The sequence below is a fragment of the Pholis gunnellus genome (assembly GCF_910591455.1).
Source record: "Pholis gunnellus genome assembly, chromosome: 5".
Taxonomy (NCBI): Eukaryota; Metazoa; Chordata; class Actinopteri; order Perciformes; family Pholidae; genus Pholis; species Pholis gunnellus.
In genome coordinates, this window is record NC_136531.1 from 18,978,668 (window position 1) to 19,005,673 (window position 27,006).

The window sequence follows — 27,006 nt, forward strand, 5'->3', positions numbered from 1 at the left end:
GTTCATCCATCCATGTTCTGTAATTGACCAGTTTATGGTAGGACTTGAGTGGGAGTGTTGTAAAAGAGCTCCCCCAAGTGTTGAGGCATAAAGACATATCTGGGTGCTAAAACTAAATTGTTGTTGTGATGTTCTAGTTTGTTTGGACATTTATCAATGAGCCTGTCCAAAATGATTGTACTTTTATTAAAAATGACACTATCATACATTTAGTCGGCTTACTCACACAGAAGGTTTACACAACATATCATTTTTAAGTGAACTGATCAGGATGGTGAACGTGCTTTGGCCAGAAGAACAAATCATTATCATTTAGACAATCAGTCATTATCATCAATATCACCATCGTCGTCATCATTAATTAGCCAGAAAGTTGTAGTCGATGTGATAACGTCCCAAAATAGAAAGAGCAGCTCTGCAGCACCACCGATAGGGGGCAGCACTTGTAAACAACATTAACTAACCGGAACATGCGAGAAGAAAAGTCCGTGTTGCATTTTTATTGGTTCTTTGTTAAAAAAACGAAACGCGACGGAACTCCAGCCAATCAGAAAAGCAAACGCAGACTACGTTGCTGGGTAGATAAAACAAAAACAACAGGACTCGAGTCAGAGTTTGAAGCTTGGACGCGACCGACGGTCAGTGATTTTATTTATTGTGAGTTATTTAATCGACACAAAAGAGTTAGACACGCACTTTTTACATGTTTGTGGTGTTTAGGATTTAACGGTGTTATCGATGCACGCGGAGCCAGCTAGCAGTTAGTTATTAATCTTTTCACGACTCTGACGTCTTCAACAACAGATACATGGCGAGTCAGCGATATATGACAACGGTCAATACACTGCAAACTGCAGATTTAGACAGCGTGTCTGCGTAGTTCTCGTTTTATATGTGCATTGAGATAATCTGGAGTTTGGTGTTTTGACGCAGCTCTTCATTTTGACAGTTAGCATTGAAGCTAACGCAACGCTAGCCATTGTTTATCAACAGAGTGCCTTTGAATGAATGGGGGGGAGGGGAGGATGTAGCGCTGCAGCATCATGTCTGGGCATGTTATGAACTCTTGTCTGCATATAAAACGTCTGTTTCCTCTTTGCAGGTATCATTTGACATTATTATTTTTTTTGTTCCGGCTGCAAAATCACTTTTCTTTTGTGAAACATGGCAACTGACTGCGCAGCTTGGCTGAACGCAAACCCCGTTGGTAAGTGTGTCAACTGTTGCCTCGTTCGCTGAGTCTGATGTGGGGCTTTGGGGCTTTTCTATGCGGATGTGGTTGTTTGCATATTTTCTTGCGCTGCTTGCAGGTTTTGTGATGTTGATTATGGCACTGGTATCATTCTTTAGTATGTAAGCCAGTCTGACATCTTTCCTGAGTTTATTGTATTTGCACATGGGGCCCCTGCTGCAATAAAGATAACAAAGAAAAATGCATGTAGCAGCTCTAGTCTCTTATCTGTTCTGCACATACAAGCTACTTTATTCACAGTTTGTCAACACTGAAACTCATCCCCCAACGTTGTCTTGAAATCCAACAGAGGCCGAGGACCTGAGTGACTCCTTGGTATCTGAAGAGGAAGACGATACGAGATCGGTTGTCAACAAAAACATCAAAAATGAGATCAATGGCAACTGGTTGTCCTTGTCTAGCAACAGCATCCATGAAGCACGACTCAAGGCGAAGGCCAAGCGGAGGCTGAGAAAGACCTCGTCCAGGGACTCGGGCCGGGGGGACTCGCTCAGCGACACCGGGGACGCGGTCAGGGGAACCTCGGTGGCACCCGCCAGCCCGAAGAGCAAGCTGCTGGACAGAAAGTCCCGCCTGGGCAAGGGAAGAGGTCTACCAAAGAAGGGTAGGAAGATTCCACGTAATAATAATGTAACAATCATTGTCACAATGGAACACTAAATAGATCAAATGTCTCCGTTTCCCTGATGTTCAATGGATAACCTTTTGGCTGGTCGTCACCACGGGCGAGTAAAAGTTAGGAGAGCCTCCGTGTTTCAGTGGCCTTCATCATTGTGGGACCTACTTGTCGTCACCGGGCGGCCCTCCTCCTAGCAGCCGTAAACCACTTAGCGTGTACACAAATGGCGAGGTGATCCTCAGCAGGTCACTCCCATCTGAGCGCACGCTGTTCTTTTCTCAGCATATGCTCAGCCAAGCTTTTCTGGACATTTCCATGAGCGGTTCAACAATAATCTTATGTGTTTTTAGTGTACCAGAAGCTTTTCGATAGTGATCATCTTTCAATCAATTGGATGTGATGTGAAGGTTGTTTGGACTGAGCCTATAAAAACAGCTGGCTGTGGTTTGAAGGGAAATTGAGTATAAATTGACTTTATTAAGGTGTATGGAGCATTAGTTTGTCCCGTGTATGAGGTTTGTTATCTGTTTCAGAGTCACTAAAATAGCTAGAGATCTCTATTTTTGGTGACAGCATTAGGCATTCAGCTGATGTTGCATAACGGTTTTCTTTCTTTGTCCAATTTAAACATCAAACCGAATGCCTTCTCCTTGCCCCTCACTGTAATTCAAAATGAACACTGACACATCACACACGTATACGTAGATCAGAATTTAGCACGTGTCAACATGATTCTGTCCTGCTGTCTCTCACGATGGGTCCTTATTCAGAAATGCAAGTACGCAATGCCTTCTTGTATGTCCCATTAGACTGCTGTACACTTCAGTCACTTTGCTCCCGTGGGCGGTTGAACTGGAGCAAGTAGAGCTTTTCTTGGCACAATGTCTGTTTTGTTTTTTCTTGGTTGCGTAACAGAACCGTCGCACCAGCGGAGCGCTGCTATTTGAGCTGTGAGCTCGCCTGCATTAAACGTCCATGTATTGCAGTATTTGCAATACAAATACGGTGGATGTGCAGAATCTGTGGCCTGAGTCAACTAGCGTCCACCATGTTTTAGATGCTGACGTTTTGCACGAGCCGTGTGGGCTGTGCTAAATATAGTGGCATGTGCTATATGCCACATATAGCCACATTTATGCCACATATAGCCAAGCAGCATGTCCCACAAGCTGCTTGGTATCGGGCTTCTTAAGCTGTCTTCAACGTGTTAGTGCTTACCTCAGAGCCAGCAGATGTTTGTTTGTGTAACACTTACAAAGACGTCCCCACCCCAGATAGAGGGATTATATCGCAGCACATTTGGTCCTTTGGTTAAAAACTGTGGGTATTAGTACAGATTACGCATACAGATTATGATCCATATAACTTCAGCAATATTATTATAACTATGGTTGTACTTGTTTTGACCACGGAACAAGACCTTCACGAAGTCTAACTCGTGCTGAGAGATGCGCTGTGTGAGATCAGGAAGTCTGAAAGAGAGTCGTGGAAAGTTTTTATTGGGTACAGAGATCACACAATAATGTTTAAAATATATTGTGTGGTTCTGACTAAACCGCTGAGTAACTGCCTGCATACTTAAGTTCAAGGCCTACTGGTTGAATGCATCTCATTTTTATTACTGTTGTTTCCTTCTTGACGTTAGAGCTGTACCTACAAAACGAATACGAGAGACTCAACACAACAAGGCCTGTAATGAAAGTCAGGCTCTTAATGAGCGCATTCTAAAGACTTATCTTAAAAGTAGCGCCATACAAGTGTGTGTTTGACCCTAAATTGCTCATAAGATTCAATCTAACAAGGTTTGAAGATGTGTCCCTGCTGTCGACCATTTCACGGTTCCAAACGTTCCAAATGTGTCCCAGTTTATTTCCTGTTGCAGTGTACGTGTATGTAAATGACACCAGCTGACAGGAAGTCAACAGGGACTCGGTAGCTGTTGCTTCTACAACGCAATTCCGTTGAAACGGCCCAGAGATCAGCATGGCCTTTCTGTTTCAGTGTCTCAATATTTTAACGAATGGTTTCACTTTGAAAAGGCTTCAACGTTGTTTTTCAGGAGTTATATTTTCAGGGATATATATATATATATATGTGTGCCACTAAACCTTCTGAAAAGGACACTTGCTCGTGGACTTTGCCACATTGCCTTTTTAAAATAGACGATTGTGATGTAGTCAGACGGTCTAACATCGTCACTGACCTTTGTCTGCAGGTGGGGCTGGAGGGAAAGGTGTGTGGGGCCGATCTGGTGAAGTTTATGAAAAGGAGGCGGTCGATCAGAAAGACCCCAACTATGACGGAGCTCAGGTACTTCACTACGCACGTAGTGTTTGGATCAGCGCGATCACTCGTGTACTCTAATGCAATCCAATACACAGCCCTGCAATTTACAGACAATATGCGGAGCTTATAATGTGTCATTTGTTGTTTTGTAGGTTTGGTTTGTGCGTTGCTGTTCTAACTTGCATCATATTGTACGTTTTTAGTTTGTAAATGATTTGACTGTACAGCGGATAAAATAACAAATGTGGAATTCATCTGTGTCATCATGTTAATGTCTGATACAATTCCCATCATGCTCCTCCTTCTTTCATCTCTCTAACACCAGGAAAACTGTGTGTATGAGACTGTGGTTCCTCCGCTGGATGAGAGGGACTTTGAGAATACAGTCACCCCGATAGTGCAAGAGTACTTTGAACACGGAGACACAAATGAAGTAGCGGTAAGTGTGCAGGAAACCACCCGTCAGTAAACACGTTCTCACGCGTAGCAGCAGAAGAACTCTACATAGAAAAAAAAATGACATGAACAGGACCATCAAGCACGTGCGCTAGTTAACGCCCGTCTCTTCATCCAGGAGCTGCTTGCAGAACTGAACCTGGGTCCCATGCGGAGCGAGGTTCCCTCGCTGGCCGTGTCACTGGCCCTGGAGGCCAAAGCCAGCCACCGGGAGCTCACCTCCAGGCTGCTGGCTGACCTGTGTGGGCCGGTGCTGTCCCGCAGCGACATGGAAAGCTCCTTTGACAAACTGCTCCTAGAGCTGCCCGATCTCGTCCTGGATACACCTGGAGCCCCGCAGGTGAGCCCCCCCCCCCCCCCCCACCCCCCCCTCCCCCCGAGGGTCTGGGGATACGTACGTGTGTGTGTGTGTGTGTACACCCCAAGCTCAATTGTGCAACTTATTTTATGTGCTTTATGCGGGGTATAAATGTGTTAAATTACCTTCAATTGTTGTCAATTCAGCATGGGTATTAACTGAGAGATCCAAACTGAAAGAACTGATATTGACTAACAATCTAACATTCCACCATGTTACCAGGACATCTTATCAAACTGACGTCAGTCCCATTACAGTAAACACGAGACTCGTGGTTTGCTGAAAGTACGCCTCTGTTTGAGGCGTTGTGTGTTATCTACACAGTCTGTGGTGGAGCGGAGGGGAACAACACTGTGGGTTGATGTGTTTCTGTGTGTGAGAGAACTAGTGTGTGTGTGTGTGTGTGTGTGTTCTCTCCTTTTCAGCCTGCACAGACATGAGATCTCTGTCCATTGTCTGTCTGTGCTCACAAAATGCAAGCTCAGCAAAGGACGCTCAAAGGGTTATTGGTCCCGTCCCCCCGTCCCCCATACACACACACACCCCTCCTGTCACGGTTTCATTGGGGCTCACTAGTCATTTCTGTCCCACTCTCGCTGTTCTCTGAGGGTTTAAATGGGTATTATGACTCTGCCGAGTCCTTCCCTTTTACCCCCTTTCACTCTTCTCTTTTTCAGTTTCTCACACACACTGCACTCTCCTCTCTTTCTCCTCATGTGCCTGCGAGTCTAGCCACAGCCCCACGGGTCAAATGGGAGCTGCCTCTTGTCTGAACAGGGACAATGATCAGTGATCAGCGCAGGCTTTGTCCAGGCCAGAAGAGCGAAGCCAGCTCTTTCGTTTCCCTAAATCAACACAACTGTATTTTATTAACTGCTATTTACTGAGGACAGGGCACTGATCCTTGAAGTCATTTACATTGTTGGTTTTAAATGTGGCTTTGTCTTTTTGTTTTTCGATATATAGAAACTAAATTAATTTGTATTTTTTTTATATAGGAAATACAAATTAATTCCCAGATTAAAAAAAAAGGGGGGATCATTTATTTTCATTATGCAACACATGGATGGACAACGGAATTCAGTTGTAACGCAACAAACGCATGACTGAGTACATTCCTGTCGTGCACTTTTTGATCATAAGGGATTTAAACGGCAGCAACACAAACCTCTATTAAACTGTGCCATCTTTCAATATTTTGTTTGTTTACACTTTTTTTTTTGCCGTCCGTGTTCATTTTCCAGTTGGTGGGCCAGTTCATTGCACGAGCTGTGAGCGACCAAATATTGTCCGAGAGCTACATCGAGGCCTACAAAGGCAGAGTTGACTGTCAATACACAAGGTACTGTATGGTCGGCTGAGCTCTGCTGCTGCTGTGATTTTAGTTTCCTGTATTATTATTATTATTATTATTATTATTATTATTATTATTATTATTATTATTATTATTATTATTATTATTATTATTATTATCACCTCAGAGGTTATAGTGAATCCCTAAAGATAAAAGAGCACTCAGTCAGTAATATCATATAGATAGTGTGTACATATAATAGTCCTGTCATTAGATATAGCATCAAGAGTGCAGGAGAACCTAGGACCTTTCTCTGAAGTGTGCATTCATTCATGTAAACGAGAGTTGAAAAGTATTAAAGGTAGAGGAAACATATCTTATGAGTATCATAGATCACATAGAGGAATCTAAGTCCTCACCAAAGTGTTTTGCAGTAAGTACAACACTGTGATAAACAAAGGTTTCTCATACAACACAAGCAAAACACATCATTTGTGTACATCAGAGGAGACAGTTTGATCAAGAGGAGACAGTTTGATCACGTGCAGGTAAGAGAGAGAGAGAGAGAGAGAGAGAGAGAGAGAGAGAGAGAGAGAGAGAGAGAGAGAGAGAGAGAGAGAGAGAGAGAGAGAGACCGTAAAGAAAGCAGTGATGAAAGACGGTGTGACAACTTTGCCTGTTTTTGATCCTGCAGAGTGTCACTGGACCGGGCGGCAGTGCTGCTGAAGATGAGTATGGAAGGCCTACGCATAGACAACCAGTGGGGGACAGGCGGCGGACAGAGACCCGTCACACAGCTCATCAAAGAGGTAGATTACACAAGGCAGGCCGGAGAAGACCTGTTCTTTATTACCACTCGTCTAGTGTCCGGTCCGGTGAATTCACCAGCATGAAAAAGGCAACATAGTCATGATAGACATTTTGATGTTCTCTACAGTTACAACTGATTGATGCTCTTTTTGTACAACTTTTTCTAGCTGTTAAGAATAACTGCTGCAGGTTAATAACTGTCATTTCCTATCCTCTGTATTGTCAGATGAACCTGCTGCTGAAGGAGTACATCCTATCTGGAGACAACAAGGAGGCTGAGAGGTGCCTGAGAGATCTGGAAGTTCCTCATTTCCACCACGAGTTTGTCTACGAGGTAAAGGCTTTGTATTAGTTTGAAGCAGAACAGCTTCACACAACCCGTGTGTCAGAGGACAAACATGAGAAAAACCTCCTTAAACGGAGACAGGAGGTTTATTCTTTCATCATTTAATATGCAGATGAAAAACTATGCACTGCAGTGAGGGCTTCTTGTAAATATTTGTGTTCCCCTCAGGCGATCGTGATGGTGTTGGAGTCCAAAGGAGAGAAAACATTGAAACTGGTTCTGCAGCTCCTCAAGTCGCTCTCTGCATCCTCCGTCATCACTCTGGACCAAATGAGAAGGGTAAGGCGCCACCCGGTGTTTGAATTAAGCACTGCACATTATTATTTCACTAAGAAACCGAGCAAGGACGTAGGTTTTGTGTCAACACAGGGACGCACATTAAGCAGGGGGGTCCGGGGGACATTTTACACATCAAACACTTGATTTCCTGCATTCTGGTGAATTTGTTTGCATCCGTTAATGGAGACAAATCTTTATTTATGTAACGGGGAAACGGGCATCAGGTGACAATTCAAAATATAACAATACAATGGAGCGTAATGCTGTAAGGCTCTCAGGCATTCTGTATTGCTTTCAAATATTTCTTCTTCTGTAGATCAACTTTTCTCATTTAATGTTATCTCTGCTGAGTCAACACACCTGTAGGCATTCTTTCTGTTATCTTCCCTCCTCTTTAAATGTGCATGTGGCACCTATTCACCTCAATGCTATATTAAATTCATTTTAATTCATTTATAAAGCTGTGGAATTTAAAAGCTTGAAATTCAAAACATATCCCACATTTCTGTGTTCACTGGGAAGTCGGGAAATTGTTTAAATATTTTGAGAAAAACATTGTAATATTTGTTTGTAATATTAGAGAATAAAGTAATATTTGCCCTGTAACACTGATACTAACAGAAAACACGTTTGACACCGTGTGTCTTATTGTCCACACAATTGTAAATTCACCACCTCTGATAACGTGCAGGCTAGATCCACTTCATCATGAACATTCAAACCAGCAGTTTTATTTGTACTAGTGAGCCATAACGACACCAAGTTGTAACTAGTAACTACATTTGTAAAAGTTATAAACCGACTCAAACCGTAAATAGAAATTCCTCAATATGATGAAAACTCGATATTTCATCCGTACCGTCTCAGCATTTCTCCGCGCCGGTCAAAAAAAGCGATTCTGCTCCTCAGACTCTCTGTGCGAACGTTATACGAGAGGTTTGCTCAAATATTAGGAGCGACAATTCTGTCCTCCCCCAAAATATTGGTCCTTATGCAAACCTACGGCCTTGATAGACAGCGCCTTCTTCTCTTTCATAGGGCTATGAAAGAGTTTATATGGACATTGCTGAAATCAACATTGATGTCCCTCGGGCATACTTCATCCTGGAGCAAGTTGTTGATAAGAGCTTCAGTACGGGAATCATTGATGTGAAGTTAAGAGATCTTTGTCCCTGTCGGTAAGTGCACGCCGCTGGCTTTCTCAGATCCACACCTTACACTCTTGTTTCCATGTTTGTTTTTTTTAAACTATGTGTTGATATGTTCCGTCTGTTGTCAGAGGCCGGAAGAGATTCGTCAGCGAGGGAGATGGTGGTGTTGTCAAAGTTGAAAGTTACTGAGGAGACATTTTTATGTGCCACATTTCCTGAAAAGAAAACGATAAAGCTACTTTTTTTTACTTGTATATTTTTCAAAGAAAGTCGGGTACATGTTTCCCTTTTAACAGTCAAAAGAATGTCCATTTCTGAAACTGAAATCGGGTAAAAAAACAACTGCACTTTTGCTTGAAACTGAAGTGGATCACTTTCTTCAAGGTGTTTCAATATAAACTCTTACATAAGCTAACCCTTAAAGTGCCACGCCATGCCGTGTCAGTCATTTCATGTTGTTTTGTATGGTATTCTCTTGATTTCACTGCCACTCCTCTTGTGTTTTGTAGAAAGCAGTGTTTGTAAAGAGATGACTGGCTTGTGTCAAAAGCTTTATAAAGGGGTACAAATAAAAAAGAAAGAAAGGGGAGCGCGTTGGTTAATTGCAATACTGGCCCCCTAACTAGCTGCTGTTTCTACGCTGTGCTGGCTTTTTTTTTCCCCTTTAAATTTCACAAAGATGTCATTATTGAAGGTATGAAGACATGAGTAAAGTGCAAAAACAAATACCAGTTGGATAACTTCACAAAATGGTGTTTTTAGAATGTTTATTTTTATATCTGGGGAATACTAGTGTGTGTAAAATGTACCATGTATTGCTCCTCGCTTGTTCATTCAATCACTATTAAATAATCCAAGACTGTCTTTGTGAATGTCACACGATCAACACAAACTACATCTTACGACTTCTTTGATCCGACACATTAATTGCTCCGCCCTCTATTCACACTGTTGAATTTTGTATGCATTAATGCCAAATTACAGATGCAATAATACAAATAGAGAGTAGAGAAGAAGTACACAGGTCTCATTAGCCGGCCACGCTGGAAAAGCTAGCTAACGATAGCTGTAACTCCTCAACTCTTGGTTAAGCTCAGGTGACTGCTGCCCTCCTATCTTATCTGCTCTATGAAGCCGGTCACTTCTTCAAATTGCACGTGACTATCCACGGAAATATCGGTGCGTGAAAACTCTGGATCTTCGCCAACCATCTGAAGGCATTTTCTGCCAATTTGACCATTCCTGCTGTTTTGAATAGTTCACTGGGCGTCTACTGCAACTGCTCCTTCAGTGCCAGTTCCTGCTGCTTGACAGCCTCTTGAGCCTCCATCTGCATCTTCTCCAGTTTCTCTAGAGTGACTGATTTGAGTGGGAGGAGCTTCGGCTTACACAGAACCATGGTCGGTACATCTTCCATGGAAAGTTGCCCTGTGGATGTTGCGAAATGAGAAAAAACACATATTGGTGAGAAATGTTCGATCTACCTACAAACGTTTAAATAAAGTACTGCTGGGAGAGCGTCTGCAGTTAAAATGGTGTCATTCGAGTGGCTTGGGACCATTGTTGCATCTGTAGGCTCTCATTTGTGACTCGTTACGCAGTTGCTTGCCAATGTCTTTAATTTTTGTTGCACTGATGGTCTGTTTTTTAACAATCACTCTCTCTCTCTCTCTCTCTGCATGCAACATCTGGACATTTCACACATCTGTTGCTCTGGCCCCTGAACAGCTTGTGTCCATTAGAAAGCATTACACTTAACACCAGAACTACATCCAGCTCTAGTGCTGAGCCATATTATATAACCGTTTACACAGCAACAATGTCTATGGTGTTGAACCGTAAAAGAGACGGTAAAGAGCGAGCACAGAGCACCCACTGACTCATTTTGCAAGCTTTTGCACATTTCTAAACGGTTCACATGTTGTATCGAGCACCACAAACGGCCTTTTGTTTGCAACTACTGCTGCGGTACCAACCTTGTTTAGGCAGAACTTCTCTGAATATTGACTTGACTTCTGGCATTGTGTCCTCTGAGTGATTGCTGAAAAGGTACAGTAAACACATTAGTTTACTACATTAAACATGTTTTATCGGACATTATATTACCTTTAACGTTAGGGCTGTGTGACTGACTGGCACGTTGAGCTAACGTAAATTTAAAGATTGGGACTAATATTTGCACCCCATATTTTACAACATAATAGCTAGGTGTTAGCTGTTAGCTCAACCCAAAGCCAGCTAACTTTAACACGTAACGCGACAGTTTAAGTAACGGTACGTTTCTTTTGTCAAACTACCAGTAAAATACAGTTAATTGACAATACACTGCTATATATGTCCGTTGTCGTGTGTGAACACGTTAAATCCATGTTAAAAACAGTCCCAGAGACAGTTAAAGAAATAATCCCACCTTTAGCACCAGGAAGAGATTTAAACTGTTGTCAATACAACGAGAATCACGTGACCTTTTCCTGCGCTTTATCTTTTTCTTCGTTGGTGTTTTACGGCAGTCGGTTTCCGTTATATTGCGTTGCTGCCACCTTGTGGATCTAGATCATTACTGTGCCATCTTCATACTAGATCCCTTTTCCTTCGCTGTATTTCTCAGCCACGGTGCTTTACTGTCATCCACAGGCCGCTCACAGAACAACATAACTCAAAATCATGACCATGATGTTTGTTTTTTTCCACTATTCATCTGTTTAAATTAAGAGTTTTGCATATTTATTTGTTTGTAATACGTTTGTTTAAGTGCATGTAGTTATATACAATGTATGCACTTTACCAGTTTACGCTACTTTATTCTTATATTACACTGCATTTCAGAAGACAGTTTCGTGCTGTTTACTCGTATATTTATTGTACAGCTACATTTACGAATTACTTTACAGAATATCTTTTTAGCGGAACAAAATATGAATAATCACATCATAAAATACGAGTTCCACTTTTCAAATTTAAACTGTTTGCATATTCATATATCTGGATTTTTCAATGAGGGAAAGGTAGATGTAAGAATTTGTAACATGATAAGTGACATTTCTTGGGGGAAATCATAAACATATTATTATCCCAAGCAAAGTATTTGTTTATGTCTGCAGGGGTCTTTCGATAACATCTTATAATAGGACTTTTTCTTGTATTGTTATTCTTCGTATTGTTATTATTTAATACAAACCTGACACAAAACAAGTCATTTCCTTGTGTAAAATATATTATGTAAATGAAGCCAATGTTTATCCACGAATATTTGCTTGTATTTCAAAGTCTCGTGATAACATTGGTTAGGCGTGCGAATGACGCAGTTTGGTGGCAGAGGAGGGAGGGAGCAGAGCAGTAGTGAAGGAAAAGAGGAAAAGAGGAGGAAGCAGCAGCAAGGATGGCGGAGGCACACCTCTGAAGGTAAAACAGTGATATTATTATCACATTAACAGTGGACGTTTTACCCCCATAGCGCCTTTACGCACCTCTCCAGAGACAACACACTCTCCAGCCTCTTGTTACGGAGGGTGTCACGTTTCATTGTCATGTTGCGGTGGTGAGTACGAACGCACTCTTTTGTTCAGCTTCGGAATGGCCGCTGTTTTTCAGAGTGTTTTCTTTTTTTTCCTCGGCTAATATTCAATACGGCAACGGGGCTTGTGTGTTGTGTCACAGTTAGTTCGCACCGTGTGTGCCTGACGTGGCCGCTAAGCTGGGCTATTAAAACGCATCCACCGGCTCTGTTCTCTCTGGGTGTCTGCTACCCGGTTGCGTTCAGCTGGCTGCAGCAGAGATCTCCCCTCTCGGTCCAACTCACGGCGGACAGCCGCTCTGCTCGGGCCTTCACACAGTTAGCTCTGTGCTAACCACCGTTAGCTCTGCTCAAAGCTAACAGCTGGTAAATATGTCAGGGAATGTCTCGAGACCATTAGCAATGTTAACTACGAGTGACAATAACCGTTTGTTTTATCGTGTCATATTAACCGTTACTTTTCCTCGTTTGAATCGTTCTATCGCTGGTTACAATGCTGTTAGCTTGCGGGCTAACTTGCTCGCTAGCTGACGTTAGCAGGTTAGCCGTCTGCCATCACTGACGTTTTGCTTCGCTGTTGACGTTTAGCTAAGCTGCTTTTATTTCCTGCCTTGTTGTCAGTTGTTTTAGTTGGCTTAGCCAGTGTGCTTTCTCCCTTTTTTGAGGATTGGTCGCTTGAGATGTGTACTGTAACATTACATTTGTTCTCCGAGTCACTTCCAAGGCTATTTGAGCTAACATTAGACATTTTCAGCCTACGTGAGTTGGCTAACGACCATTAGTTAGCGTTAGCTAACGTTGGTGTTGTAAGGTTTGACAGGCTCACAGTGGTGCATTTCTTATTGAATCCATTGTAATGGACAAACAGAAGCAGGACAACAGAGATTTATGCTCAGGTTTACATGCACTAGCATTGTCAGAAGGGCCAAAGTATCTTTAATGGAAACTGTTGTAGAATATGACAAAACTTAGTCAGTTTTTCATGTGGGTTGCAAGTGCCATGAAGTGTGTAGCAGCACTTTATGGTTGTGTTAGTGTTGACGATGCACATGCATTAGCTTTTCTCCGAAGCTGTATGAGTTGAACCTCATATTCGAATCTAATAAATTATTAGTATTAACTTAATACAACTCTTTAAATGTGTGCAAGTTTGGCCCTAGCACTTGTCTGTTTAATTTACAATGTCCAATGGTTTATGTGTTGTTTTGCAGAAACCCCTGCATACATTTCAAAGATGCTTTAGTTTGGCAAATATTAGGTTCAATGACCAAGAACTAAACTTTGAATATTGATATGATGGTCATAAATGTCAACTAGTAAAAATTAACTAGGCAATGATGTTGCTCAATTTATTTTGACCGTTTCTTCTGCTCTTGTTTATTTTCGTAGGTTTATGCAGAAAGTATTAGACATGTATTTTTTTTAAATAAAGAAATAAATCCACACAGATAATGCTCACATGCAGCTTGTTATAAACAATATGATGTAGCAGCAGGGCAGGAACTTGGAGAGTACAACCGTAAAAGGAAGTTACTTGCAGTTTGGTTTACAGAGCTCCAGCAGTTGGACTGGCCTGGTTATTCTCATTGTATGTTAATACTCATGTTGTACACCGGTATGCCCATTACAGTCAGTGTTTCGTGTTAACCTTCTTATTTATGATGGTGTGAAAGAGCAGTGGCTAGCCTTTTTATTTACAGAACACACTGTCGGGCAGTCTGTCATGTTAGGGGTGCTGCTATTGACCCAACATTTCTTTTACCCAAAAGGTCATATGACCTGTTGTTGTGGGGACTTCATGCTTTGAAGGCCACTTCTAAAGATTACTCTCAGCAGTCCTAACCTTTTCACTTAGCTGTGATCCTGAGCCAAACCTGCCTCTCTTTCTGCCACAGCTTAGCTTGTACTAGTGCATGGGAAGCTTTGAAACAGCCACAGAGACTAAACAATGCCATTCTGGCTCAGATTGTCACATAAAGATCCAAAGAGTTTTTAGTCTGGATGTCTTTGAGACATAAATATTCAATGTGATTGTTGTTTTACAGGCTTTATAAGGGATGGCTAAATAGCTAAATGCATGTTAAGGTGGGGCTGTAGGCTAACGGTAATGTCAACACCCGCTGGGCCGTGTTTGTTTAGTAGGGGTAAGGTGGTGTGAGGCTATGCGCAGTACATTGAACAGATTTGCTTGGACCGGCACATTGTGATACGGACTGACAACCCACCAAACCTGTTGAAGTGTTTTTGCTCTTTTTCATGAACAAGGAAGAATATTATCAGGGTATTAGGGCTCCTTTTGTTATTTTCTACATAATGCAGCTTATAGCCCACAACAGGCCCAGGTTGAAATGATTGTTTATTCAAATATATTTGTGATATTTCGTAGGAGGAAAGTCGGTGTGAATTTGTTGTGGCGGAAAAGCTTGGACGGGCTCTTTTGTTCACACTTCTTTTTTTCTCCAGCATGAAAACATTTTTGTGAACCACAACTTGTTAGAGCTCCACAGCTCTAACAAGTTGTGGTTCACCTGCAAAACGCTGCTGAAATAGACAAAAACGAGGAACTTGCCTACGATGTGTCTCTGCACGCATCACTTACTGCTGCACTGTGTCAGTCTTAAGTATTTGAAACAGCTTGAAGCTGTTTGAGTTCCCACACTCGTTGTCTTTGCTGTGCAGTTTTGTTTTTTTAAACAAAGTGAAGTGGGGAATTTTTGAATGCTGCCTACCAGAGCAAACGCTCATCAGATCGTAAAAGAATTGGGCTTAAAAACTATTCCATCAAAACATGTTTGGAGCGATTCCGATTCAGTAGACAATGTTGTTAAGTTCTTTGTTTTTGACTGGTATCCCAGTAAAGACACATTGATGGTTAGCATATCCAGAGCATTTGTTTACTTATGGTTTTGAACATAAGTGAGTTGTTATTTTAAAATCCAGGTAGGAGCAGTCAAGCTGCTCTGTCGCACACTTACAGTATGTTAATCATCATAGTTTTTATGTTATTTTTCATTTTCTTTTGTTGTTAATTTAACATGCCACTGCTGCTAACATTTCAGGATCATTGCAACTGATCATAACAACAACAATAATCATGATCGTGTGAACCCCGAGACATTTCCTGAGATGTTTATCATACCATCTCAACACTAGCTGTGATGATGACGTGATGACGGTTGCTTTATTCACCAAACATTTTCAACAGTGTCAAATCTATGCAATTTCCACCTAAATGTTAAAATGTTTGTGCATTTAAGCGCTTTGACTCTCATTGTAATTTAAAATGATATAAATTAATCACAAATTTCTTCTATTTCCTAGTTGAGTATGACAAAAATAAAGTGATATATTGTGGAATACACGGGACGTATTGTTTTTTATTACTATTGCCCGTGTTTATATGGGGGTATCTGATGCAGTACAGGCAGCTGATTTGCATTGTTTTTCTTAATTTCATTTTCATTTTCCAACAGTGGAAGCTTATTTTGATCTGTGTTCCCTACAAGCACACCCTGTTTACTATAAACTGTGGTGAGCAGTGTCTTTTAGTGAGAATCATAATACGTTTTGGATGCATGAGGACAGAAAATCAAGAAGAAAATGTGTTCAGTTCCTTTTTGTTCCCTTTTGGAAGTGATCAGTTTATTTCTCTCTGGAAATTGGCAGAAAATAATAAAGGATGAGCTGAAGGAACATGGTATCAATGGTCTGAAATTATAGAAATGGTGACAAATACGTAGACCACAAACAGACCTCTCAACTGTTGAAATTCAAAAAGCTGAGGATGTTTATTAAAGGTGAAAATGAAATTGTAAACGCAAACTAAATTTATTCTTCTTTTCCCCAACAGCAAATCTTCGAGGGATTTAAAAACAACAACCTTGATGCCCTTTGCTCCCTGAAATAACTTGTATCCGAAGGTCCTGGGATCGTATGCAGTTCAAACACTAAAGCATGTGGCCCATGGGTGCCACAGTCCAGCTACTTCAAAGGATTTTTTTCTCCCATGGCATTTTAACAAAGGAACAAAGTATCTAAAGTATCTCAAAAAAGCGTTGGATCACAAGGCCTTTATTTCCAGGATAATCATAAATGTGTGGGCCTGTACGGGGATGTTTTCTTTAAAAGCCTCCTTGGCTGACTGTGTCCCTGTTTTCCTGAATAAGTAACCTGACAAGAGAGACTCCCATGAGCAACTCTGCAGGAGGCTCGATAACGTCGACATGAGTAGTACTTTAGGCAAAGAAAAAGATTCGAAAGAAAAGGACCCCAAAGGTGGTCCAGCGGGGAAAGAAAGGGAAAAGGAGGCCAGGGCTCTAGCCGGCTTAGTCAAGGATGGTGGCAAAGAAACGAAGACCAAAGGGAAAGATGCCAAAGAGGGAAAGAAGGACACCAGCAGCTCAACACCGGGTGTGGCCTTCTCCGTTGATAACACGATAAAGCGGCCAAACCCGGCAGCAGGTACGCGCAAGAAGTCCAGCAACGCCGAGGTGATCAAAGAGCTCAACAAGTGCCGGGAGGAGAACTCAATGAGACTGGACCTATCCAAACGGTCCATTCACATCTTGCCCACCTCCATTAAGGAGCTGACGCAGCTGGCCGAACTCTACTTATACAGCAACAAGCTGCAGAGTCTGCCAGCCGAGGTGGGCTGCCTATCGGGCCTGGTCACTTTGGCCCTGAGCGAGAACTCCCTGACCAGTTTGCCCGACTCCCTGGACTCTCTTAAGAAGCTTCGAATGCTCGACCTCCGGCACAACAAGCTGAGGGAGATACCGGCTGTTGTGTACCGGCTGATATCTCTCACCACGCTGTACCTGCGCTTCAACCGCATCACAACAGTGGAGAAGGACATCCGGAACCTATCCAAGCTTACTATGCTCAGCATTCGCGAGAACAAGATTAAACAGCTGCCCGCGGAGATAGGTGAGCAAAACCCTCTGTATTGAGACCTGTTTGGTACAGCATGGTACTAGTAAAGATTTACTTTCTATTCCACTACATTCCAGAGGGAAATATTATAGTTTTTACTTCACTACATTTTTTATGAGCAGGTGAAATATAGTGCAATGTTTTACAGTAAATGAAACCACCCATCAGTCTCACAAAATCTATTGCAGCCAGCTACAACGTTAAAATACATCTTACATGTTACTGCATCAGTAATATGAATAATCTAATATTGAGCAGCCTACTTTTACTTTAAGTAGGCCTACATGTAATTAATTATATACTTGCATACTTTCGTTCAAGTAAGATGTAGACTGCAGGACTTTTACCTTTTTTTATTTTTTATTGTGGTATTAGTACTTTTACTAAAAGATCGTAAAAGATCGTAGTACTTCTTCTGCCAAAGGTATTAATCGATGACACTGGCTCAGTCGGCCTGCACTTAAATCATCTGTGGCTCTCGTTGACACACACACACACACACACACACACACACACACACACACACACACCCTCTTCTCTCATTTGTCTTTTTAAAATAATCCTCTATAGACGGCTTCATTTTTGTAACAAGGTAACAGTTAAATGGATGTTTTTTGTATTTTTCTGCCACCGCGTGCACACGCATCACACTTTTTTTGTTGTTGCACCGCTACGCTCATGCCGTTTAATTAGTCTCAAGTTGCGCACATAAAAACCACGCAATGAACACAGAGCGAGTGGAAAAGCATCGTCTCGAGGAACAAATGCCGTGCTGCGAGCACGGGGCTGTGGTGAGCCGGCCTACACGCTCGCAACTGCTCGACACTCGCTGAGCAACTTGACGTTTGAGACGGTGGAATAGATGGTGGCACACGTCTCTACTCGGAGGACACCAATGATGATCACGCACTTTCATGAATGTGAAATTTAAACTCCCATCACTCACAAAATATGATGCATATGCGACTATATTTGCTCTCAGTCTGGAGCCCTGCGTCGTATCTTATGTGCGGCCTAATTGTACTGTAAGAGAGAGTTCTAGCTGTAAAACCTTTCTGACGCTTTGCACCATTGTGATTCTGTAAAGAGGGAATAATTACATGAATGCTATGTCTTCAGTACAGCAGAGGGCGGGTGACTGAAAGTGCTTTAATCTTGAATTGGCCAAGTATCTGAGTTTGCTGTGCATCTTTCTGCAGGGGAGCTATGCAACCTCATCACTCTGGATGTTGCCCATAACCAGTTGGAACACCTACCGAAGGAGATTGGGAATTGCACACAGATAACCAACCTCGACCTGCAGCACAATGAGCTCTTGGACCTCCCAGAGACTATAGGTGATTTATTTATATTTTAGGACTCAGAAGCAAAGTTCTTGTGTTAAGGTAAAAAAAATATATAACTCTAGATACATTTTTCTTTTGTCATTTTAGGCAACCTGGCAAGCATAAATCGCTTAGGTCTGCGATACAATAGATTGTCAGCCATCCCCAGATCATTAGCCAAATGTCGAGAACTGGAGGAGCTAAACCTTGAAAACAACAACATTTCGGTGTTGCCAGAGGTGAGTGGAAACATACCGCTGACTGTCACAAATAGTTGACTGATAATAGCTCTATTACCTCGTCTGAGGATTTTACAAAGCCGGTCATTTAGTTTTGATATGCTTTTGAAACAGGAGTTCTTAAATATCTTTGTGTATTTATATCACATTTTATACTTGATGTCTTTACTGTACTGGGCTTGTATACAGGCAGTAAAGTACTCCATGAATATGAGATATTAGTTTACAGTCAATATCAAGTCCTCTTCGGTATCTAAATGGCAGTTCAAATGGTCAGGAAGATAATTTACGCACAAATGTGCTCTTCTGAAAGGCCGTTGTGCATCGGGTGTCAATGGTTAGTCAGGAAGTTAGTTTTGAAAAAGTCAATATCAACATACAAGTTAATTTACCATTTGCTGTGCTTGACCAGGGCCTACTGTCGAGTTTGGTCAACCTGACTAGTCTAACACTGGCGAGGAACTGCTTCCAGTCGTACCCTGTGGGCGGACCGTCCCAGTTCTCAACCATCTACTCCCTCAACATGGAGCACAACCGCATCAACAAGATCCCCTTCGGCATCTTCTCCAGGGCCAAAGTGTTGAGCAAGCTTAACATGAAGGTACATATAATTTAAAATCTTAGTGAACACATAGTGAGGAATGTAAATGTCAGGTGTTAAATCCATTGTCTTGAAAACTGAGCTGATACTGTAACGGTGTTTGTCATCATACACTTAAAACAGAACCGTGACGCATCTTTTATTATTTTAAAGAAGCAAAGTTGTGCAATCCTTTTTTTTTTTTTTAGAGCGCCATTCTTGAAGGTGGAGCGAGAATCTGTTAGTCACAGTGGGAAGAAGTAGTGCAGGACATTCTGAAACGAAATACTGCATTTACATGTAACACACAGGTAGTAGCATCTCATAGTAAGTGTTAAATGCTAGTTGTGTCAACTTACATTCCTCACCGTAGAGAAAAACCCCGCCTATTTGCTCATAGTTATCTCAACCGTTGTTCAGAACTAAGGCGGACTCTGTTGACGTTTGTATTGGCATGAAGCCAGACATGAACCGCATACTGTGTCCATGCTGGATGCAGTTTGGATTGCCACTGGAAACATGTATTTCTAGTGCCACGTAAAAGAGCTGTCGTAGTGCACGGGTCTACTCTTGAACAGCACTATGCTTGTGTTGGCTCTGAATTGTCACTGATTCTGCTAATGTCTGCCATTGTCTTCTTCAGGACAACCAGTTAACATCTCTGCCGTTGGACTTTGGCACATGGACCAGCATGGTGGAGCTTAACCTGGCAACCAATCAGCTGACAAAGATCCCAGAGGACGTCTGTGGTTTAGTCTCTCTGGAGGCGAGTCTTTTATTCACACATAGCAGGAATTTGGCTTGTTACATAAATTGTATTTTTTTTGTGCAGCCAGTCCTTAGGAATAGAGATGTTTATTTAGCGACTCTTAACTCATGTTGTGTTAAACCTGCAGTCGTAAGATTTGGCTGAAAATACAGCTCCACAAAAATGGCTGAAATGTATAATACACTTTTTTTCAAGAGATGTTTTAATTGTTAAACAGGAATATTAGTAGAGCAGCGCAGTTTGTTTTCATGCTGTGTCATGATGCCAGACTGTCACTGTCTTCACAGGTGTTGGTACTGTCCAATAATCTCCTCAAGAAGTTACCACATGGTATTGGAAATCTGAGAAAGCTACGGGAGCTCGACTTGGAGGAAAACAAATTGGAATGTCTACCGAATGAAATTGCTTATCTGAAAGATGTACAGGTGAGTTTTCCCAGAAATGCAGTTCTCTCCTTCACACTTTGTACTAGAGATCACAGAATGCTGTCGTGTTTCTTCTGCTCTAATGGGGAAAGGCTCATCTTCAGTTCATGGCTGATGAGGCCTGTAAGTGGATAAAAAAAACTAGCTGATTTTGGCTCCTCCTCCTGCGATGGCGATGCACGTCTCTAATGTTGCTGTAGATAAAGATGGATTTTTGCTCTTGGCTTGCTTTGTTGCTGGAACAACGGACCAGTAATTAGAATGATGAACCAATGAGAGCCTGAATCAGTAAGCTAAATCAGGATTGGTATTTAAACAATTCAAACAATACCCAATCCTAGTTAGTGGGTTGAAAGATACTCAAACTGATGTGAAGTCATTACAGCAAACAAAAAGAGTCCAATCCATGGCTGTATACAAAGAAAGGAACATGTGATATGCTGTCCACCAGTTAGACAATCACCCACAGTTGTTTTCTGAGAGGACAGCTGTGTTGGATAAAACTGGGTGACGAATGGCTTGATTGTAATTGTACGATACGATTTGTAAATACTCTTCTCATATCAACAAACCTTTTAGAGCGCATTATAAACTGTGTTCTTACTCTTTCATTAGAAATTGGTGTTGACAAATAATCAGCTGACCACGTTACCCAGAGGCATCGGCCACCTCACCAACCTGACTCATCTTGGTTTGGGGGAGAACCTGCTGCAACACCTCCCGGAGGAGATCGGTAAGTACCGCCCTCAAGCCTGCAGCCACGAAGATCAGTAGCATGCTCAGCTAATCTGTTCAGGCTACTTTACTACTCAAACTGTCCTTCAGTGATGGAGGGGGGGGGACGGACCAGAGCTGATCCTGGGTCAACTGTATCTCTAGGAGACGAGTGGAAAAAGGAAATCCTTGCTGCTGGGCTGTTTGACTAAAAACACAATCTTGAATTTTGGCGCAAAATTCAGTCAAAACTGATTAATATTTAAATTAAACTAAACAAAAAGTGGAGTAAAACAATAATAAAAACAAGCGACTCAGTATTCTGTGGTGACGATGTGTGACTTGCACATTGTACATACATCTAATTGTTTTTTAGAACAGGGCACAAGTTGGCTAACCTCTAATATCTACCATAATCTATTATTATTTGTGTTATCAAAAATATTTGAAGTTAGTGCCTTTTTTTAATTTTTTTACAAATGAGTTGTAGCTTTTTGAATTCAGAGTGTAACATTGTTTCCTTGATGAAAGCTAAAGTTGAGCATTAGGATTTAAGAGCTCAACAGTGCGCCCCACCTCTGACCCTTCCTCCGAGTGATTGGTCCAGCGTGGCTGCACTGGTGAGGTGAAGAGTTGAGTCAGAGATTAAGGAAGAAGAAGCTGATGGCGGATGTATTTTTAGAGCGTTCAGACTGGACCCAGAATGGAATTATACCTGTGGCTTTGGGATGTTACGGTTGCCATTAGAACCAACAATGTAATGTGTATAAAAAAATAAGACGACGGGCATTAAAAGCTTAATTCAAAACCTCAATAAGCAGCTTTGAATGTAAATGCATTTGGTACATTAAGTCTGTCTGTGTTCCACTACAGGCAGATTCTCCTCACTCGCTTCGGTGGAAATGAAATCGATGAATTAATACAAACTTTGTTGATTTCTTGGAGCCGACACAACAGCTATTTTGGTTCAGTAAATGTCTGCTGTCTGTCAGCCTGTTGAAGGCAGGTAAGCAGGCCGCTGCTGACAGGCGGGCAGAAGGCATTATGGGAGACGGAGTCCGTCTGGATTGGACGACCGGTTGTACGTCTCTCTCTCTCGATTCACTGTAACAATAAAATTATTGCATCAAGAGTGGCGCCGGGCATATTATAGGGCTTTAGTCAACTAAAAAAAAAAAACCTTGGGTCGACAGAAATATAAAAAACTCAATGTTTTTAAATATCCGCCGCCGTGAGATGCGCAGCAGCAGCAGCAGCTGGAGCGGTACCAACCAGTCGACCAATCCTAATGTATCGCCCGGAGGCTTTTTACTTCCTCCCCCGGTTCCTTGGTTGACTTCTTCAGTGCATGCCTCCACTAACAGTAGCTGGTGTCTCTCCTCAGGTACGCTGGAGAACCTGGAGGAACTGTACCTCAACGACAATCCCAACCTGCACAGCCTACCGTTCGAGCTGGCCCTCTGCAGCAAGCTGTCCATCATGAGCATCGAGAACTGTCCCCTCAGCCACCTGCCGCCCCAGATTGTCGCGGGAGGCCCCTCCTTCATCATCCAGTTCCTCAAGATGCAGGGACCGTACCGTGCCATGGTCTGAGCCAAGAGCAGCTCAGCCCCAGTCCTGCTCAGCTCCAAACCCTCCACTCGCTCTGAACACTCTCGCCTGCCCGCCCCCATTACGTGTGTCACACACTGTAAAGAAAACAGACTCGCCACAATCAGTGTCGGGGGCAAATACGAGGAGGAGGAGGAGGAGGAGGAGGAGGAAAATATTTCTTTCGCCATCCTTAGATAGAAAGGAGGCGAATCATTGGAGATTTGACTTCTGTGTTACTCCAGAGTTTATCACGGTCATTTTAGGACCCCAGCCACCCCCCCACTCATGTTTCATTCTGAATCATACAGGAGAAAAAAAAAAAATATTTCCATCTCTTTGCCAAAACTGAAGATATATAAAGTTCTATATATTGAGTAACTGTGAGCTAAGTGGCAAGTCTTTTAACCATATAAACCGTACTCCCATTGCCAATATATTTACAGTAATTAAAAGCATCTATTATGTGAGCAAGGATACAATTGTATGCAAAAACAAACAAAAAAAAAGTCTTTGGAACTTCACATTTACTGCTGCTGGCGTAATTTTAACTTTGTCATCTTGTTGTTGTTTCTTTTGATATTCACTTCTTTTAACCTCACCTTTGCTCGAGATAACTTCTGTTCACTGCTTGTTGACCGTAGAGAACAAAGGTCTAACGATGGCTTGTTTATACTTTCTTTTTTTACCTTTTTATGTTTAAATACTGTGCCTATGTTTAGAGTGATCCAGTGGTTCATTTCTAAACACAATTGTCCATGAGAATACAAAGATATAAATTATTTCAAAAATTCTTTTTTTTTTTCATTATTACTGCTGTTTTTACTCAAGTTTTTCTTATTTGTAGTGTTTTTGGGTTTTTTTGCCGTTACATTAATCCGTTAAATCAAGAGATATCAGTTGTAAAATAAGATCTTTTTAACAAATAGCAGCAGTAGTTGGTAAACATAGAGCTAGTAATGCATACATATGAGAAATGCCAATCACACTTTTCTCCAAAACGGGAGGTGCAGTGACCCCCCCCCCCCCCCCTCAATATTGCTTTTGTGTGACAAAGAGGTATTGAAAACAGTCAAACCTGCACAGGTGATGGGATAAATGAGATGTTTTTATATATGTATACGAATCCTGGCGGTTGCCTTGAGTGCGACGTTCTTTCTGTTTACTGGTTTGATATTATCTTCAGTGTTGGGCTGCAGAGCTGTCATTCAAAGGATCATTGACCAACATATCAAGCATTTTTTTAAAAAGACGTAATCTGGGTCTCTGGAGCAAGTGGTGAGTGTATCAGAGCTGCGAGTGAGGTTTGGTAATAAATCATCGACAGGTAACACTTCTGTTTTTGGTTTAATATCCTTAATTGTTGGTATTTTGTTTATTTTTTTTGACCGGCTTTCCTAAGAATCTTAATTACATGATGGAAAATGTTCCCTTTATTTAGATTCCTACTTTTTAAAATATATATCGATATATATATATATATAAATATATATATATCTATATCTATATCTATATCTTCATTTGTCCCACACTGTCCCAGCAATGCTGCTGCTCTTATGCACTTTTAAAAAAAACTTACATTGGCATCCTCTAGAAAAACACACCGTAGCCTCTCATTGGTTATTTTGAATGGGGGCATTTTGTTTCATTAAGTATTTTATCAGTTAACATTTATCATGTAAATTTGAATAAATTAAATCTAAATGTTAAGTTCAGCAGGCTCAGAATATACTTGTTACTTTCTTTGGTTTCATCCTGTCGATCTTAATTAACAGGACCGTGAGCTGTAGGACGGTCTGTGTGGCTGAGACACGTCTCAAGGTTCCCATAATCCTGCTTTCTTTATTTGCAAGTGAAATGGCTTATTGCAGCTCAGATCAGCACTGTTCATTTCAAATCAATTTACATTAAGTGTTTTCTTTTTTCTAAATGATGAAATGTGTATTCAGTTAGTATTATTTCAAGTGACTGTACATTAAAAATCCCGACAAAATGTAATCAAACCAAACTTTTTTTTTTTTTTTTTTTTTTTTTTTCTTTTTTTTCTCTCTTCAAAATGTGTTGCATCCCAGCTCTATATTCAATCATGATTCTCTTTTGTATTGAAACGTGTGGGTCTACCTTTTTGCAGCAGCAGCTTGGTTGTTTCTAGTGGGCTGTGGTTCGAGCGCCACAGCTTACCTCTGGGGGGGGGGGCGATGATGTACGCTGCTTCTAATTTACCAGCAGAACCTGTTGCTGCTTTTTGTGGACTGAAACATATGCTGTACAAGATGGGGGGGGGTGGGGGGAACAATCCACTGACCTTTACGATTTGGCGTCGGGCCCGGTGGTTTTCTCACAGATCAAATCGTTCGGACACAACGATGAGACGACACAACACGGTGCATATATGAGCTTAACGCAGTTACAGTACAAGACTGTCGGAAAAAGACAAAAAAAAAAGAATTGTAAAAAGGGCTTTCTGTGTTCACGCTCAACAAAACACACCGGAGGCATTGCATTCCTGGGTTTTCTATAAAAGCTTTGGAAGTTTTCTTTTTTTTTGTGTATTTACTTTTAGCTGTAAACAATTGTGTGAAAAATGCCTTCAACGAGTACTCAAAAGTGAGACGTGCATTAGGTATGCAGCGACAGCGCTGTGGCCCATTTTTACATTCGGTCTCTCTTGTTTTTAGTTGTTTTTTTTCATGTGCCATTTTGCAAGATTGAGAATGCCAATGTATAAAAAAAACAAAAAAAACGCAAAGGATGATGGGAGGGTGGGGCAGAAACTGGACTGGGGGGCTCATGGACCAGAGAGCATTTATCACATCCTGGAATGTAGTTTCAATGTGCTGTGGAGGGAGATGGAGGTCACCGGCTGACGAGGTCAGACAAAACGTGTGACTTGTTGGATCAAAAATGATGACGACGTATTGCATACTGGTGCATCCAAAAATAATTGGAGTATAATTGGTGTTTATTTTTATATCGTCTGTGATTTTCGGCAGTGGAGAGCATCGCAGAATCGACGTCATTTCGCTCCTTTTTTTTTTGCTTTTTATTCTGGATCATACAACTTGTCTTTTTCTTGCCTGGTTATTTTGTACAGGAAACAAGCATGTTGAACACATATTAGACATGATTTGTCTGGGTCAGAATTGGGCGGTTTTCTTTGCATAGAGGACTTGGATTTAGTGGCTATTTGGTGTATCTGCAAATGCTCCCTTTTTGTATATTGCAAAGAGTATCGAAGCATTGTGTGGCAATGCTTATCCTACTTAATCTACATTGACAAGCAGCCTTAATGATCTTTTTGTATGTGTTTGTTTGGCTATTCCTTGTGTCTATGGCCACTGACTGTACTTGATGACAAGCAACTGGTCGTTACAATGTAAATTTGGGTCTAGTTTCTTTCTGTCTTATTTTTCCTTTTACTCTGTACAGTGATCTGACGTTACGGTAAACTCAGTATTACAAAATCTGTAATGTGATGAGAGTTTTACATAAAGACAGTGCAATGGAAGATAATGCCATTTTGCTACGCATTAGCTTGCGTCTCACTTGTCTTTGGCATTAAAGGGGAATTCCACCAAAACTGACTTGCATTTTTATTCTGCAACGGCTTTTTCAGTAGAAATAACTACGTTTTTCTTCATGTATTTCAGAAGTAATATCAGGTTAGAGTAATAATATTACAACATCAGAGGCAGTAAAATGATGTGACATCAACTTTAATAGTCTGAGATTGAACTTTTACCACATCTATATGTAGAATCTGTTTTCAGAAACAAACTTTTTAGAAAGCGCAGGTCGATGTTGTAGGAACACACGTTCATCTTCAGAGCACAGAACAACATAAATGTCCACTTTTTCGTAATTAGACCAAATCACTTTTGGTGGAAAGGCCCTTTTTAATGCGTAGCTGCCAGCTCTTTCTCCTACCTGGATCTCTCCCGCACACACCCCTGCTATAGTATCTCCGTACATTTACTTGACTGCCTTATGCGCACCAAGCAAAACCTTTATGACAGATAATCACTTTTCTTTCGTTAATGTCGGTAAAGGGGTCTGGGTCCACGGAT

The 27,006-nt window shown here is 41.5% G+C and overlaps 3 protein-coding genes across 5 annotated transcripts; 2 read left to right on the forward strand and 1 right to left on the reverse strand.

Moving 5' to 3' along the window:
- Positions 1-588: 588 nt before the first annotated feature.
- Positions 589-9,715, forward strand: pdcd4b (programmed cell death 4b). Its single transcript, XM_079159510.1, has 12 exons — positions 589-638; positions 1,103-1,207; positions 1,542-1,856; positions 4,087-4,181; positions 4,483-4,596; positions 4,732-4,953; positions 6,216-6,313; positions 6,960-7,074; positions 7,302-7,409; positions 7,590-7,700; positions 8,739-8,878; positions 8,980-9,715. The coding sequence occupies exons 2-12, from the start codon at positions 1,165-1,167 to the stop codon at positions 9,038-9,040; spliced, it is 1,422 nt and encodes a 473-aa protein (XP_079015636.1). The 5' UTR covers positions 589-638; positions 1,103-1,164; the 3' UTR covers positions 9,041-9,715.
- A 140-nt stretch (positions 9,716-9,855) lies between these two features.
- On the reverse strand, positions 9,856-11,312 carry bbip1 (BBSome interacting protein 1). The gene is made up of 3 exons (XM_079159511.1): positions 11,262-11,312; positions 10,828-10,892; positions 9,856-10,279 (listed from the first exon to the last, which is right to left on the reverse strand). Exons 2-3 carry the CDS (start codon positions 10,871-10,873, stop codon positions 10,122-10,124), a joined length of 204 nt encoding a protein of 67 aa, XP_079015637.1. The 5' UTR covers positions 10,874-10,892; positions 11,262-11,312; the 3' UTR covers positions 9,856-10,121.
- Positions 11,313-12,168: 856 nt separating this feature from the next.
- On the forward strand, positions 12,169-25,006 carry shoc2 (SHOC2 leucine rich repeat scaffold protein). Of its 3 annotated transcripts, none has more exons than XM_079160219.1 (9): positions 12,169-12,253; positions 16,216-17,291; positions 18,497-18,634; positions 18,731-18,861; positions 19,274-19,462; positions 20,085-20,207; positions 20,498-20,635; positions 21,251-21,368; positions 22,734-25,006. In XM_079160219.1, exons 2-9 carry the CDS (start codon positions 16,589-16,591, stop codon positions 22,940-22,942), a joined length of 1,749 nt encoding a protein of 582 aa, XP_079016345.1. In that variant the 5' UTR covers positions 12,169-12,253; positions 16,216-16,588; the 3' UTR covers positions 22,943-25,006. The 3 variants fall into 3 exon arrangements, with proteins under 3 accessions (XP_079016345.1, XP_079016346.1, XP_079016347.1); XM_079160220.1 differs by having other exon boundaries at positions 12,225-12,389; XM_079160221.1 differs by lacking the exon at positions 12,169-12,253 and adding an exon at positions 12,629-12,731.
- Positions 25,007-27,006: the final 2,000 nt, after the last annotated feature.